Genomic DNA, 19,424 nt, shown 5'->3' on the forward strand with positions numbered 1-19,424 from the left:
AGTTTTAGAACAAGTTAGCTGATAGACCAAATAGGTAGACGTACATGGTAACAGTAATATTCTGGTTAGGAAAATTATCGTTAATTTTAAACATTTGTTTAATATACATCAAGGTCGATTAAAACCATGCTCTTACATTATATTAATGATAATTTGTGAGCATTCGGTAGATTGTAGAAAACTAAATATAATGTAGACAGTCATAATTATTCCATCTATATAAGCTCATAAGATTACATCGTCATTTCATTGTTAGAGCATAGTGCAACGTCTCTTAACATATTTATTATTTCATTAAATATATTGGATATAAATATGTATATATTTTAATTTATCAGTGTTATTTGGCAACTCCATATGCACACACGGCCTGTCCATATAAATGCCTTAAATCACTATCATTTATAGAATTTACCCTAGATAGCATTATAACATTGTATACATTATGCATTATACTTAAACGTAGATATAAATGTCTATGTAACAGAATAATGGAATTATTCAACGGTAGGTTCATTAGCATCATGATTCTGGAAATCAATGTATCGATAACATTAAAACGATTGCTATCGATAAAAAAGACATTGAACAAATGTTCAAGTTGCGAAATTGAGACGGCTGAGTTTATATCACGTTGCATCGCTGCCCGGGTGTTCACCTGAAAATAGACAAATTTTATATATATTGTTTTTGAGGTTATTTATCTCACTTCTACAGAAGATAATTAATCTTGTTACTACGGATACTCGTATCAACTATAAGGAAAACCATATAAAGTGGCGTCAACAGATATATAAAAATACTACGAAACTCAATTTAAAATTGTGTGTCAGCACTTTATAACATGCCCTGCATTGAAGCAATTTATCGATATAATTTATGGATATAGAAATGTTGACGGTGAATTTATGCAAGCATATCAATATTGTCAAATGAATCAATTACTAGGAACACTATCATTACTCAAGCTAGTTGTAGTATCTATACTATATTTAAGTACATCTATTCCCTGTTTTACACGGAAGATAGGTTCCAAAAACCACTTCTGACATACTTTTTTCTTACTCTCTACCTATTTATTTTTATCTTTTGCCATTGTCGAACTATAAAATTTTATATAAATTATAGATTTTGTAAAAAAAAACCAATTCTGTTATTTGCTTGCCTTGAATAAATTTATGCTATCAATTATATAAAAACACTAATTAAAAACAAAGTTTTTTTCTTTGTGTCAACTCCCGAGGCACCTGTCCTCAGGAGTTGAACTCCTTCAATATAATATATCCTGTTCTTCACAGACCCTCAAATATTAATACTTCCTTCTAAAAATTTTTTTCCTTGAACTCGATTCAAACAAATCGCAGGTCAACAACTCATTGAACAAAAATGTAATAGGATGTCGCTTAAATCCACAAAACGGATCAATCAGAAAAATAATATAAAAATATAGAAACTTTGTGAATCAGTGTTGGTTCAAATTTAATGTTATTATCTTTTTAATCTTATCGGCTTTATATATCCATCATCTAATTATATCTGGTCCTTCGGAAATATAAACAAAGTGTATCAATTTAATAGAGTTCGGTAGCATCTCGGTGGATCACGAGCTTCTATTTATCTATCATTTAATCTATCTAATGATTGTCTTAACACTTTATTCTGGTATTCCCAAACAAACTAGCTTATGCACACATTTAAGTTTTGTTAATAAAGCAGGGAGTTTTCATCTTATCTACATACTTCCATCATAAGACATAGACTGTGAATAGAATCATAGACATAGACTTTGAGATAGAATTCGTAACTGTAACATACCTTTGTAATGTTGTATTTTGATAGTGAACCAATGAAAATATTATCGTACCTATATTAGTTAGTGTTTATAATTTTAAAATCGTGTAAAAGAGTAACGTGGTGAAACGGGGGGATAGATGTATTGATTTTATTGATAACATGAATTTAAATCATATTTATTTTTATCTTTTATGGTCAATATTCTATTATCCACACTTCTAATTGATCATTACGAGTTACCCATATTAATTATTTATTACCAAATTTTAATGATAAAGCTAAGAATGTTCTGATACAAGATAATCGACAGCAAGAAATAATCATCAAAATATACCGTTTAGGTTTGATTTGCAAAACGTATAGTAAAGATTACTAAATTTATAAATATTCAAATTAGTTCCAATTACAAATCAATAAAAATTTAATTAAAACGACAGTTTAAATTTTTTTCGCAAGTTATGTCACATTTTTTTAATCAGTGTGATTCTACAAAAATTGTTTATATGCAAAACAGGCAATATTTTCCAGCAATTTAATTTGAAATCCTAGAATCAATTTCAAGTCTGCATCACATATCAATTTCAATACCAATATATATGTTTCATAACAAGCTATTATCGCGATATATGGCGAGTTTGACCTAAATAACAAATATTTTAAGCTAACAATTACAGTTTAGCTTTGTTTAAAATATTCATGTGCAGATTATATAGAATTTGCAAACAAAGAACTAATAATTATTTGTAAAAAGGGCGGGAAGTGACAAAAAACGCAAACCAACATTAATTTAACTTGAAAGCATATATGCAGATAGCGGGATAAGATAAAAAAAAAAAAAACAATTAGTGATGTATGGCATCGTGCCTTGATCCAAATTGCTGGAACTTTTCATACCATAATGAAATATTCGAAGAATATTAAATGTTTTCAAAGTGATGTTTAGAACTTTAGCTAAAATTAGAATTAAAATCCGAATTATTTTTCGATATACAAAAAAAAAATGTTTTTTGAAGATAAAAACAAAAATTGAGATGAAAAATTCTTATTCTCGATTCAACACAAGCAGAAAGTTTTCTAAATCATCCAAATATATCTGCCATTTTTGTCATTTAGCTCTATATCTCCGAAAATTGTCTCCACACATACCTTCACCAAAATATTCAGAAACCTCTGAAGCGAGAAAATATGCAAAAAAAAAAATTAGATTTTTGTTCCATTTCTATAACTTGCCCTACAGGAAGTTAATTTTATGGTACCCATAACAGAAGTTTAATAACGATATATAGAATGATATGCGAATGGTTATTGATGAGCTCATGAAATAAATATTTTGGGATTTGTTTTATTTGTTAATTGTACTTTGGATGCATATGATTCTTAAATTTTGTAGTGATTCCCCAAGCATTCGATTCCTATGTGGAGATGTGCTGCTTAGTTTTTGGAAGAGGCAGGTCCAGCCGTTACGGAGATATGGAGCAAAAAGAGTCAGAAAAATCGAAATTGAGTTTTTAGGAGAAAGGAGCATCCGATATGAATGATTCAAAAACATTCAATTATAGACGAGGATAAGTGGTGATCAGTTTTTGACAAGGAAGGTCAGTCGTTCTTTTACCGATTAGTAATATGCATAAAATGTCAGTTTTCGAGAGAACTAAGCATCCGATTTGAATGATTCAAAAGACTTTCTGCTTGTGTTAACCATTGCTTTTGATTTTTTTTTAATTCTCAGAAAAATATTTTTAATACCAAAAATATTTCGGATTTTAATTTTAACTCTGGCTAAAGTTCTAAAATCACATATATACTTCAAATGAATAATTTTAACTTTGCTATTTAGTTCATATAATTCTTATAAATATTAAGCAATGTTCTTTATTAATTGATTGAGTTTTCTGTAAACATGTATAAGTTACAGTATTTATAATAATCGATTTGAAAATATTTAATTTTTCTCGAATATTTCTTTACGGTACGGGAAGTTCTAGCAATTGTCTTAAGGCACGATGCCATACACACTAGTTTATTATTTTAACCCTGAAACGGTATTTTGCTTTTTACTGCGGTGATGGTATCTAATATACGCTTCCTAGACTTGCGTCGTTATTAATGCATTTTACACTTAACAACTGATTTGTTTCCGTCTTTTGCCATTGTACAATTTGTGATATCATCAAAGGTTAATGCATATATAAATATATATATATATATATATATATATATATATATATATAATATAATGTTGACAAAACAATTATCTCTAAGTACTACATGCAATCTCCTATTCGGTCAGTGTGCACATGCAAAGCAACAAATTTGGTATTTCTGTTTAGAAGCTACTCGTATTTCGAGCATGCTATCACGTGAACTTATTCCAAATGAAAGCGAATAAATCCAATAGCTCAACGCAAATTAATTTATTTGATACATGCTTCGTGGGATCAAAACGAGGTATTCGTTTACCATCTAGTACGTGCAGCGTAACCCGGGCGGGCGCCAGATTTGACGGATGGCATGTGTAGTTGCCGGAATGTTCGCGCTGAGCGACTCGATGCGAGAGCCGATGCTGAAGATTTCAGATTCTCGATCGTTAATCAATGACATTTCGAGTTTTTACGTGTTTCAAATATGTCATATTTACAACCAGTGTTACCGGATTATAAAAATCCAGATATTTGCATGCGCAAATTTTAAAATTAAATTACATTTATGATAACGCTACAATTACAGTAGAACCTCGATTAACCGGACTAATTGTTGTCGATAGGCATCCGGATAATTGAAATTTGGATAATCCAATATATGAAGAATAATGTGTATTTATCAAAAATAACAAATACATACATAGACATCAACGTAAATCAATGTTTAATAATAAATTTAACATTTCCTTATGTATTTACATATATATTTTCTTATATTAGATTATATTATTTACATATACTAAACTGCAGCATAAATCGTGCAAAAATTCGAGTTGTAGGTATCTACATACATATAACTCTGTCGCGGTTGGTAGTCTGGATAATCGCAAATCCGTATAACTGTGGTCCTGATCGAGGTTCTACTGTACTTATATAATTTTCAGTACTTCATAATACTATTTACAGTATCATTACTGACGAAGTATAAAACTATACAGAAAATAATTCTGGACATTCTATTATTTTTATTAATAATTTAAGTCCTATTTGAAAGCTGTTTTGTAGCTTTTATCAAATCATAAATCAAATTTTGATTTTATCTACTGCAAACATATTTACTTAAAAAAAAATCAGGTACAGCTTTTAAAATAAAGGGCACAAAGGTTCTGATTTTACTTCTAGCAATTATATTGTGAAAACCAACCCAAATACATCACAACAAATACCGCATATCGAACAAATAACTGACTATGTTTAGAAAAAGTCCCAAATAAATTAATTAAGAAATTAATTTTTTTGCTGATTATCAAAAATTTGTTCTTTTACCGCATAGGCGCGTAAAATGGGACGCCCAACGGGCAAAACAGATTCAATGCCTTATTCTCTATTTTAAAGGAATTTTAAGAGATAATAGCTAAATTATTTAAATAATGAGAAATAAAACTTTTTTGGCACATTTTTACAAAATTACACCATACATAAGCTTGACTTGTATTTCGTCAGAATTATTCATCCACAGAGTTGGAACAACTAGCAACTTAACTTATCTCTGTAATATTGATTTTTTTAATTAGATTAACTTCTTCATTAACTATTTTTATTGTTCACACTTTTGCCTGGGTAAAACTTCAGTTGTTTTTTTATCCCACCCATGCATAGGTTTTTACCGAGATTATATAAAAAAGTTTGAATCTAATTTAAAATTAACAAAATATCTTATGAAACAATTGAAAAACATATTCTTGAAAATAATATTGAGGTCTTGTAAACTAAACAACGGTTCTCACAACCAAAAAAAAAAACTAACAACGAAGATAATACTCAGGGTATAGATTTTCAAACATTGCCGTTTATTTCCCGATAACAACGTCATAATAATAAAAATAATGGCTGGTTATTCATATTTTTCCCTCTACTTTCAAACAAAATTTTTAACTATACTTGTTATTAAGATATTGGTGGTAGACTTTTTCACCCGCGGATCTTCAAGCCCCGCTCTACCCTATATGTTGAAATATACATACTGATTAATCAGCAATGAGTATTAACATTGTGACGTTGATTTGAAATGAACCTGTTACTAAACCTAAATTTGGTTTCTTTCTAAAATATTTATATTTTATAGATATGCGGACAATTTATTTTTGTTAATCAAGTCTTTAATGTCTTATTTACAAAATTGATATGTAAATAAGACATTAAAGTCTTGATTAACAAAAAAAAAAAAAAATAACTTAACTAAGGTAATAAATATTACATTTGAAAAGATTCAACCGATACCGATAGAAGATACGTTTTCAACCGATAGAAGATACGTTTTCACAGATATGTTAACCCTTTCCTCTAAGTAGTTGTTATGTTCGTATATGTGAATTGTAATCATATTTCAATCTATTGATTGAAGACTAAGTAATAATTACGTATTCCAAAAAGTTTCATAGATTGTTTTTTATTTAATATAATCATTCAACCCTTGCTCTTAACGTTAATTTAAAACGAATTGTTGCAGTGAGTAGTCTTACTTCGAGGTTAATCTCGATTATAATTCACATATACAAACACGATAAAGACTCAGTGCAAAGGGTTAACATATCCGTGAAAATATACTCAAACATGATTGGCTAGTTAAAAAAAATATTAAATCTTACGAGTTACAGACAGAAGAAGGCTTAATCAAAGTTTATCCCTTTTCTGTCCAAAGCAAATTATAAAGGCAAATATTTAATATTTGATATAAAAATAATTCTGAAATTTACAACATGTTGCTTTAGGTATTTTGAATCTACAATAGAAAATATGTATTCAAACGTTGTATCGAAATATCCGTTGCTTATTTGTAAAACAAAGAAACATGTAAAGTTTTACCGTCGAATCGTCCGGCGTGCGTTCCATACTGGCCGCCCAAGGCGTGTATTTGTCCCCGTATGTCTGCAGTATTCTGACCCCGCGCGTGGTACCAGTTGATGTATGACGGCGGAGCTATCATTGCGTCTCTAACCAGACACCTGAGGGCCACTGTGCTTCCTACTCGTACATACACATCGGATTCTCCTAGAATTTCGGTATGAGGAACCACAACATGTAGGTTCACTATCGAACTCATCTTGCGGTCGCTCTCTGAAGAACCCGACACCTGGCACTCGTACGATCCAGCGTCACGCTGCTGCACGTACTTCACCTACGGTCAAAGTGCATAGTAGTATTAAATTATTTCGGTAATGCGGAATGCTGAGGATTTGTGCATACGTGATGTTACTAGATGGCAAATGAAGCAAGGGTGCATATACATACGTACTTTATATAATGAATCCAGAAGCATACATTTTATGCGATTTTTGTAAGACGGTTACAAAAAGGTAAACCATATTTTTTTCAAGTTATTAATTATTGTTTTAAGAATATAAAATTAAATCAAATAGTCAATGAGTTTTAATTCTAGAAGAGAATTATGTGAGATGTCTCGAAACATTGACCACTGACCATACCCATCATTTTTGCCTTCCATATTTTTAATCCAGTCAAATGTTGCAATCATATGAACTACGAACAAGAATTTTTTTTCTTACAAGTATTTTCTTTTACATATTTTTTTCTTATTCTCTATTTTTGCAAAAAAATAGTGAAAATCTGAATTTGAGGGAGAGCGTAGTTTATACTGAAGAAAAGTTTATAAAGATGACCCTATGAAATTTTCAAATAAATCAGTAAAGTAGAAGTTGAGAAATCTTGGGTAACGTATCAAAAAAGGCAATTTCGAAAAAACGCGTTTAGAGTTTTGCAAGGAAAGGAAACAGACGAGAATTTTTATGGTCTCCAAAAATAATTCAAATTTAAAAAAAAACTTGAATAGTTAAACTTTGTAATATTAAAAAAAATCGATCTTTCAAAACTCAAGACCAGAATACCTCTTTACTTCTTATTATTGCGTTTTCCCTGTCTGCCGCTGAATGCACTTATATCATTTTTACATATACTATTTCTAAATGAATATTTTCTGTAGATCAAGGTATAAAAAAAGTTGAAATTTGACTTCAACGTCTCTTACTAAATTACTTGTTTGTATTCCAGGCACAACATTTCCAAGTATTAAAGCTGCATTAACTTTGTTTATTAATAATATATATATATATATATATATATATATATATAATTGAATTTATTGTGCATATATTTAAACTTCATACCTATATTCTAATGAGTAGATTTTTAATTTTGGAACTCGTGCAAATATGCGATTAGAAAAGTCCAATCTGTCATATATATCGTGAATCTTTATAAACACCTATTATTATTTTAATCTTTTTGTTATTATAGTAAATTATATTATGTATTAATATCACAAAACAATGGCTTAATTTTGAAAAATAGAAGGTATTTTTGAATATTGTGGAAGAATGTTTAAGCGTAACCGTATTTGATCTTTCGCTTATTAGAAAAGAAAATATGCAATTAAAAAAAGAGTTCAAATTCTCTCTATTTAGAACTTGCAACTTCTTCTACATTTTTTCATTATAATGTTTTTTTAAAAAAATTGTTCATATATAAAAAACAAACAATATTTACCTAATCATTTTAGTTTTTGAATGATTCTGATCAGTTTCATCTTGTCTGTTATTACAGAAATATGTATTGTATATATTAGTATCGTGAAACGTTGGCTTGGCTTTGTAAAATAAATGTATTTTAATATTGTGAAAGTATTTTGTGCAAGTGCAACTATTCTCGATTTTTGCGAAACCAGATACCGCCGACCATTTTTCTTAGCCATTGCGCTAAACTTCAAATACTTTACATTTGAATGAAGTGCATCGTATTTTAAATGTTGAAGTTAAGAAGCTTTTCATCTAAAGAACCACTTCAACTTTGAATAATAGTTTTTGGAATTGTATTACAACGAGCATTTTTGTTTTATCTCTCGGTTTGAAAACATCTAGAGCTTTTACATGTAATGTAACCATTCGGAATTTCAGGGTATTGAATATTATTTACATGTCAATGATGCTAGAATTCGTGCGACTGCTTTACCCATATAGCATCCTGTTCAGTGTTCGACATGATTGTGCCGGTTAAATGCATAGAGTGGTGCTTTTGGTAATTTTGACGTTTTCAAGATAATTTATACATTGATTCAAACAACTTTAATTTGGTAATAATTAACATATATTAATGGGAATGAATTTTTATATTTAATTATTAAACAATGTAATCATAATTATAGTATGTGTATATTTTGCTTTGCATTATATCTATGCTTACATTATTATTAAACTGACTTTATAATAAATAAATAAATAAATAAATAATTTAGCTATCATCAATATCATTTAAAATATAGGCGTTCATTTAGAATAATGCCATAGCAGTTGCTATTTGGTTAATAATTCTAAAACATTCTTTTTACTTGCTCATCTTATGAATTAATACTTCAATCTCATTGTTAACTTTTATTGGATACGTTATTATAATCACAAAAAATCGAAAATAAAATTTTTGTATCATGTAAAATTACTAATAAACATTATTCAAAATTTTTATATGATGTATTTGCTTTTACTTAAATGCCATCTTGTACAGTAGCAAATAAGTTTTACTTCAATCGTGTGTGAACCTTACGCGCACTCTTTTTTTATTGATTATTCTTTTTAGTTCTTGAAATTTCAATTACGGTAAGGTATATTCCAGCAATTTGCTAAGGCACAAGCCATATTTGACTAGTTTTTGTTTTATATTGTTTCAAAATGTTAATCAACTTATGGTTCACAATATAAAAAAAACAGTTGGTATATACAGGGTGTCCCAGAACTTCAACGTAATACTGATACAGCGTGACAATATGGATTGCAACTATCATGAACAATTTTAAATAAATTAATAAATGTTATAAAATCATTGAGAGTTGATTTAGCTTATAGACCTTATAAAGAAAAGTTTATAAATGTAAGTGTAACAGAATTCATTATATCGATCACCTCCTTTCTGTGCCTTTTTCACGCCATCCAATTGTCTTCAAGAAATTTCAATACCTACGATTATTAGATCTGTTATAGATCTGAATATTTAAATTTTAAAACTCGATCTTTTTCAGTCAGACGTTTAGCCATTATCGAAATCATTTTAATACTATCGCATATAACTATTGCAATACATAATAAATTTTTGCTGTCGAAACATGAAACTTTAATGATCGTCAGAGTAAAGTATTTAATACGCAAGGGAGCATCGTTATCACGGTACTGAAATTTGAGCTTGCTTTGCTTTAGCGTAATGCACTATTTTACTAACAAAATAAAACGATGTTAACGTACGCCTTGCCATGATATAATACATTTACTATTAAGTGAAAAATATCTAATTAAAAACGTGGTGCTTTAATGTATGAATTGAGCTTTGAAAATGAGCTTTCGTAACATATATTTTATTTAATAAATGGCAGAATAAATTGAGAACTATTTGTTTTAAACATGAAATGGCATTAGTTCTAAGTATTGTGAATATATAAACAAAACAAATTAATATATACAAACATTTGCCAGCTTTTTTGGTTCTACTCAATATCTACTTAAACTAGTTGTAAAAGTTGTAAAAGTGGTAATTTGTCTTGGCAAGTTGTAAAATAATCGACTTAATCAAGAAGAATTGAGATTCCGCAACTTAACAAATTTTCACATTTCGACATCCACCATTATTCCAAACTTTGAATTTTTATAATTAAACCAATTTTCATAGACCTAATATTTTAGGTTGTTTGTTAAAACTATACACTCTATCAATATGCAAAATTTCATTAAATTGACTAAAAATTTTTTTTATTTCAAAACTATTTATTGAGAAGGAATTGTTCGGCAGATGATTGTGCAAGTTGCATGAACTTTCCAAAGTGTAATTAACCTTTTTAATCAATAATATTTTTTTGGATTAAAATATGATTCACTTGATTATTTGTTCCCCTGTCTGCCTATTTCTGTCTATCTGTTTAGCTATCTACCTGCCTATCGGTTCATCTGTTTACCTGCCTAAATGTCCACTTCTTTTACCAGCATACCAGTGTATAATTTTGTCAGTCTACCATTATATCTGAATACATATCTCCTCTTCTACTATTTTTGCCTGATTACTTGTCTGCCTAGCTGTCTACCTGTATACCTGTCTACCTATTAACTAAATCTTATTTGTATATGAATCAATAATAATATATTTAAAGATAATATTTGATGATCAAATGACAAATTTTTGCAAGTATTTTTTTGCAAAACCTTCGAAAAAATATAATGAATTCTTCATTCTGTCAACACAAGTAAAATATTGAATCATTCAAATCGAATGCTAAGTAGTCTCAAAAACAGTAATTTTCAGCCCTTTTTGCTCTGCTGCATCTTCCAAACGGCTGGATCTGTCTTCCCAAATCGATTGCTGCGTTCTCACAAAACTGAATTTCCATTTTCTGAAGTTTTTGCTCCGTATATCTGAAACGACTGTACCTGCCTCTACCAAAAATTAAATAACACATCCTCTATCAATAGGAATAGAATGTTTTTTTAATAGTCTAAATCGGTTGATTCCTCTGCCAGAAATCGTGGACGAAAAATTGTATCCATGCACACACACTCGCATACATCCATTTATTTTATGGTATGTACAAATGTTCAGAAGGTCTTGATACATGAAGATATGCAAGAATTATTATTCTCGATTTTTGGACGATTACTATAATACCCTACAGGAAACTAACCTGCCAGTCAACTAATATCTTTAAAAATATTGGATAAGAAAATTTGCAGTATACTACAAATGGTAAGAAACGACGTTACTCGTCGTGCAAAATTAATTAATGTGAGTTCTTACAGCTTCATCGGATGTATCAAATTTTTGAAACGGCGACAAAAGATCAAAGTTTGGCTTACATACGCATTTCTCCCATTTTCAATTCGACTTGCAATGTCGAGACAGTATAACATTAGCAAATAGATTGTCTTGTATACACTACTACTACATAGAAAAGTTAACAAAACAATGATTTACGTTGAACATAGTTTATTGAATACAACGATTGATTCACCTGCCGATGAATTAAATAATATCATCAATTGAATTGAATTAATATCCAAAGTGCATTGGCAATATGTACATGCCTTCGAAGCTTTCAAGTGTTAGTACTGTAGATGTCATTATTCTGTAACGCGCAATCAATTAATTGTTATCTCTAATGATCGCAGTTAGTCGGAGCTGTTCTCGAGTAATCTCGTGTACACATCATATACATATCGCCTATATAGATTCTAGGATAGGATCTGGTGAACAAATTAGTTCCTGCCAATTCACCTGGATTTGGAATACTTGATTCTAAAGTTTATGATATCAAGTTTTTGTAGTCATGTTTATTTCATGGTTTATATATTTCATACTGAAACGACATAAACTTTAGGAAATTTGATAATCATTGGTCTGCTTTAAGAGCTTCAATGAGAGCTACTTTAACTCTCTTTTCGCTACATAATCAATTCTCAAGTTTCATTTTTCTAGCTTTCAATTATAAGTACACACACATCCATATACATTAGCCCTTCCACTCAGATGATGCTGGTCTGGCGGTAAAATACACAGAAATCTCGCAATATGCGAGTGAAAAGGGTTAGAGATCAATTCTTTACATTTTTCTTCTATTACGACACTAGATACTTCAAGATACAAAACAAGTATGTTTGAATTTCAATCATGTTATCCTAAAAATCTATTTAACTAATTTAATATTTAGTTGAGTAGCTGTTTTAGAAAAAAAATGAAGCTCGTAAGCGCCGCGTTGCGGTCCAACGGATAAACATTGGTACGGAACCCATAGAAATGTAAGCATAATTTATACTTAATATTAAAATCTCTATAAAATATCTGATAATTTGATGTGCGTATGTGCAATGATCAATTTTGACCGCCAAATGGCATTTGTTTCATCATCGTATCTCCGAAACCGCTAGACCTTCCGTTCAAAAATTTTATCAGGTTTTTATTTTGTCAAAAAAATGAAATGTTTTTGAATCATTTGTGGCGATATCAAGCAGGCTGGTTTTTATTTGTAAAAAACAATGGGACATGTCATGTATATTTTTGATATCGAAATATTTTTACAGTTAATAAATTTATATTTTTTTTTATGTTGGGAGTTTCTAATTAAATATATTATCATAATCATTACGACTCCCACATTGGTGACTCACGACGATGGAGATGAAGATAAAGGAGTTTTATTTTTCGAAGATTTAAGAAAAATTGATTTTGACGCAGCACCATAATCACTGGTCTTCAGTGACGACCTATAAGGTATGTCCAGTCCAATCCATCATAGTTAACGCACTTACTATCTGGATCAGACTTCCGAGGTACTACTCATTTGGTATACCCAGACCTCAGTGTTTATTGCTGACAGAAAAAATAATTTGGAGCCTGAACTTTTCATTGGAATGCAATTCAACCTCTCTTTCTCTGTTAACTCAACAAATCGACTTATAATGCTACCTCCCATTATCGGTGACAACGACGAATCAAAACAAAATTTGACATAATTTATTGGATTCCACAATTCTGGACTCTTATGTCAAAGAAACCAATGATCTGATTTGGATAAAGAGCCAACTTCTTTCTCTGATCGGAACTCATCAGATACGAATGCAACGCTTGCAGAAATGGAAACTGTACCCATAAATTATGCATTCTAAACATTAAGTTATTCTGATATAACTAATACCCATTAGATCGAGGCTGAATCTTAGAAGTTCACCGACATCGAGGTACAAGAAATTTTCCACATTTTTTTTTTAGTCAGAACCTTATGCAGAATATGGAGTTGATGGCAGGTCAAATCACCACATACGGTGGATCTGCTGACGAAACATGGAAATTTGTAATTGACCAGTATTACAACACTGGTCTGCTATAATCTGCTTTCCCACCACATTTTTATAACGTGTTTCCCTGTTTTTTTTTTTTTTTAAACTGTGAGATCAACACTGGGCAGGGAGTGTGTGGCGATATCAAGCAGGCTGGTTTTTATTTGTAAAAAACAATGGGACATGTCATGTATATTTTTGATATCGAAATATTTTCACAGTTAATAAATTTATATTTTTATTATGTTGGGAGTTTCTAATTAAATATATTATCATAATCATTACAACTCCCACACATTCAAATCGAACGCTCCCTTCTCTCAAAAACTGAATTGACGCTTTTAGCACATCCTTGAAGCCTTTGCCAAAAACTAATCAGCACGCCCCCCGAATGTTTTTGAATTATTCAAATCAGTTGATTGCTGTTCGCGAAATCGTCAACGGAAGTTTCTATCCGCACATAATACATACATACACAAATATAGACATAAATCAATTTTAAGGTATGCCAAAACGTTCAGAAACTTTTGAAACGAGAAGATATATAAACATTTTCATTTTTGACTTTTTTGCGATTAATACGAGGGTCATTCAACAAGTACTTAGCTTTCAAATAAAAACATTGCCACAGGGAAGTTGCAATTCATTTTTAAACATAATCTCTTTTAAGCTCGATACATTTGGACTTGCAATGTGTTCCAACTTAGTCAACCCGTCCAAAAAATACATTTTCTCAAAGGCTACAAAATAGGCCAAAAAGTTGTGGTGAGGCTAAGTACTTGTTGAATGACCCTCGTATAAGTTACCATACGGAAACTTAATAATTATTGAACTAATATTTTAACTAAATTTTAATTCAATTTATTAGTTTTTTGTAAAATATTTTAATTACCTTGTTTTGAGTGATCTTTTCGGTCATATTTTTAAGACTTCGATAAGAATAATTAATTAAAAAAGAGAATTTTCATATTCATTTTTCAAAAACATATTCTTTCGCAATTTCTAGATTGTTGCACTAATTTATTATATAAATTTATTATTAGAAATTTAGTTTCAAAGGAAAATGTATGAAAACGGATATATGTACGAACATACGCAATTGGGCGTTATAAGTTGAAAAGTTTGTGACAACATGCTAGAAATCCAAATAAATGATACGAAAAATGTTAAATAATATGTGAGTTATCTCAAAAGTTTAATCCTTAGATAAAATTAATTTTATATTAAAACAACAAAGTACTCATTTTATATAAATAAAAATGTAACAAAATTTACAATTATTTTAAATTACAGATATTAAATTTTTATTAATCATTATTTATTATTAATTATGTAATTTTAAACAAAATTTGAGTAAAACTGTTTATCCCCGACCCCCGTTCTTGGCATAACTTTACACGTGTACACGTGTAAGTCGATAATACCGAATTAGACGTTCGTATTAACGGTGCCGATAATCTGAAGATTATGTCTAGATAATTAGCATTATCTTTACGCAATAATTATAATTTATAGTACGTTCAGAGTTATTTATTGTTGTAAATGTTCGGAAACGCTGCGCACTTGGCACATATATCCTGGTACATCTCTGCGAATCAAGAATAACACAGAGCTCATTTCAGCAGGCAATTACTGGAACGCCGTTTCATGTAATGTGAAAATGTTCATTGTATTGCAAATAGCAAAAATTAGCATATCATTAATTATATTTAATTAATTAAAGTAGGTCGTAGCTAAGCTCGTAATAATTACGCTCAAGTGAGAATATTTAATTCTACGCTGAGTTGAGAACTTTCTTAATTGGTATTCAATAATCATTAGATAAATTTAATCTTCAAGTTACTAACGATGACATCAACTAAAGATATGATAAATCTTTCATTGGATGCACTGAATATAAAACATTTTGTTCTATATATTTACAAGTTTCTACTATTTATTATATAACGAAACTTTAGAATGGGTGCAGATTTTATTCTTAAATTGATATGCTCTTTAAAGCTAAATGAGTGATCAATGATTTTTAAAGAAAGAAGTAGTTGTTTAAGGTCGAATTCAAAAATAGATAGAAAAGAAATTTGTAAAAAACCATCTAGATAATTACTTGCATAATACTATTTATGAATAACGCGGAAAAATTATATCTCCTGATATATAGTAGATATACTTACTTATTTTTGTAAATTCGTTTTAGTTAGAAATATTTGTGAAAATTGTTTTGTTATAAAATTTTGATATATATTTACCTGTTATTTATATAATAGAAATTTGCATTCCGTGCTTCTTCTTAAGTTTATAAAAGTGTGTGTGATTTGACAATAGGTACTCTCAATAATCGTGAATTTAAAAATGATCAAATTACACCACGTAATATTTAACATTATGGTGTAATTATACATTTGTAAAATTGATAAAAACCTATATTTTCATAAAAGTGATAAAATTTGATAAAAGCATTCATTAAATTTTAAACGGTATGCGCTTCGTTCTAAAATGAAGCTTCTATCTTGAAAGGTCCATATTTATGCAAGACTTTTGAAAATACTTTTTGGTAGTTAACTTTACTTATTATGATGGAAAAATATTTTTACATAATTCAGATGTAATGATTTTCAGTTGAATCATATATATTTATATAAAATAAAACGCTTAAAATTTAATTTAATTTTCAAAGTATTTTTCTTCCGAATTGATTCATAACAATTCACTCAATGTTTGGCTTAAGTGAATTTGATTTTGTCACTTTTGTAATAATTAAAGACACATTATGTTACCAAAACATGTTTAGAAAATTAATGGGTCGTCTATATATAGAAAAAATATGATTTAGTAGATAATAATTCAATGTAAGTATTACGTAAAATTCCATTTCAGAAGAATAAATCTTTATCAAGTTACTCCAATGCAAAGAGTGTAGTAGCAGAGTTAGGCAATGTAAAATTTTAATTAATGAATTAAATTAAGTATTTCGTTTGTTAAAAGTTTAAAATGCTTTCATAATTAGATAATTATGATTTTATTGTCATAAAATCGGACCTGTATGTTCGATCAGCCTTACATTTGTTCTTTTTCACGTTTTATTTTTGGTATTACATATTACTTAAAATGCATTTAAGTTATTTTAGAACACTCTTAAATATCAACACTTTATTCATGATAAAATAGAGCAATGTAAAAAATAAAAAAAAGGTTCTTCAAATATGTTACGAATTTAATATATCATTTATTGCAGAAATTTGAATAAGAATATTTTAGTATAGGAGTATTTCGATTTAGTATAATTTAATATATAATATATATATATATATATATATATTTATATATATATATATATATATATATATATATAATTAAGTGTTAAAATCCAATTTTCACGTAAAACAAATTTCACCACTCTTATCTTCCAAACAACTTTTAAAACGAGGGAGAATATTTCCTAAATTTTTAATAAAGAAGTAATATTTACAAAGAAACTGAATTGCATTAAGTATTTTATGAACATATACAAGCACTATGTCCTTTAAAAAAATAATATCTATCAGACTTATAAATTGATTTTGACTAAGAACCAAATATAAACTAATTTTTTGAATCATTCCTTCAATTATCTGCTTAATAAGATTTTTTTTTATATCAGAATAAAATATTATTAGTACTTATTCTCACGCATATCCATTCCAACATTTATTATGCGTTCGAATGTGATATTAATTTTGAATACTTCGGCAATAAATTTGAATTATCCGAATCAATAATCGTATATTAAGCGCTCAAGATGATAAATATCATCTATATATACAAATCATTAACTTCACAACGACTCCATTGGTATAATTCATGATCCCAATTTTCATTCCCATTGCCTTATACCTCTCGTATATCATACAATTAGGGAAATTGTAATAGATTATTAGAATCATTTTTATTTACTTTGGAATAATTTTAGTTGAATTTATCAAATAAATATGAATGTATCAAATCGAATGAGTTATTTTTATCGTTAATACATGATTAAAAAATCTTGAATCTCAAAAATACCTTGAGACTTTATTTTGAACTCTTGGTCGTGAAATTAATGATTCTGTAGCGGTCGAAAAAATATGGTTTGTATTAAATATGGTTTACACTACTTGAATGAATATACTTACGAGCCAAAACTTTTGATGATTAGTAGATTGTTTATATATAATAATGAACAACATATAATTATATCAATCGCCATTCAAAATAATTGCACATCTAAATATTCCGAGTCGAGAAATTACCCGTTTCGAGAGCAATCAAGTATAATAACAATTAGAGTCACAGTTCATATATTTAAAATTTTATTTTTTGAGCATCTTTGTGATCTGACAATAATATGGTAAAACATTCTTTTTATTATTGAATTATTTTGATTTAAAAAATCACTTTCGATTTATTGCTATGGCGAGGTTAATAAACGAATAAATTAAAGGGGTTGAATTTAATATTGTATTGGTTTATTTGTTATTTTATTTATAATTACAATTTAATAAGGCAGTGTTGTTCTTCTTTTAAATTATTTAATGTTTATAAGAATCAAATTCAATATATGCTTTTGATAAATTACATTAAATGTATCTATTCTGATACGAGTTCTTAGTTTGCAAATGATCTTATTGCTTTATTTAATTTACACTTTTATTTTTGCTATCATAAAGGAAATTGCTCAAATTGATGTCTACAAAAAGTAGAGCCAAGTACTATCAGAAGATATCTATGAATTTACATTTTAGTTTTTTTATATGTGTATCTACACAATAATGAAAACATAAAAAAATGTAGAAAACAAGGGAAATATTTTACATCAATAAAAACCTTATTACTCTTTGATTCTAAAATAATTTACTCTTTTCTTCAGGATGATTGCCAACTGCATTTAAGATGTGGGGGTATATTCAAATCTTTTTATTTGAATCTAATTATCAAACTAAATATTCTAATTACTTACTCACTTCTACTTACTATTGCTTACTTCTAATTACTTGAGTTACTTGTTCACAAAACTTAATTAACGCAATTACTATTTTCTTGTGAAAAGTAAGATTAGGGAATAAAGTTGTAAATTAATAGATAATAAAGATAACTTACTTGTAAGGTCCAGGTTCCAGTTGTTTCAATTAGAAACGATTGAAACCTTTCGTCAGCTATGAATGTGTACCTGTCCACAGTCAGGATATGGGCGTCTCTGCGTCGAATCCATGATACTGACTTATTGTTACCTGAAAAGAAATTCACTATAACAAAATATTTCTCTTTCTTATATATATATATATATATATATATATATATATATAATGGGTAGTACTGCCTTAGCCCGTAATTTCCCATTTTATTTCACACCGTAGTACCCAAAATACGCTATTTTCTATTGGAAAAATCTAAATTTCAAGTCAAAAAGATATCGCTGCTGCACGATAGTAGGTTGCCACAGCGGAGGTTGAACACGCGACCCCGTCTATACGAGACATATATATTCTGTACTTATAATATGCTTATATAATATATATTTAGAAATATCCTACTTAATCGCTTATTGATTTTATGCCTCTATAGTACAAAAATACAATATTTCTTCATGGTTTAAGTT

The 19,424-nt window shown here is 28.8% G+C and overlaps 1 protein-coding gene across 1 annotated transcript; it reads right to left on the reverse strand.

Moving 5' to 3' along the window:
- Nucleotides 1-6,800: 6,800 nt before the first annotated feature.
- Nucleotides 6,801-19,056, reverse strand: LOC113380858 (the record flags this gene model as incomplete). The annotated part of the gene is made up of 2 exons (XM_026619924.1): nt 6,801-7,113; nt 18,926-19,056. Coding segments are annotated over 2 exons (444 nt in total), but the record flags the coding sequence as incomplete, so codon positions are not given.
- Between the last annotated feature and the right edge of the window lie 368 nt (nt 19,057-19,424).

Source organism: Ctenocephalides felis, unplaced genomic scaffold (genome assembly GCF_003426905.1).
Source record: "Ctenocephalides felis isolate EL2017-DRISC unplaced genomic scaffold, ASM342690v1 CF-g0.4_SCAFFOLD_02426, whole genome shotgun sequence".
Lineage (NCBI taxonomy): Eukaryota > Metazoa > Arthropoda > Insecta > Siphonaptera > Pulicidae > Ctenocephalides > Ctenocephalides felis.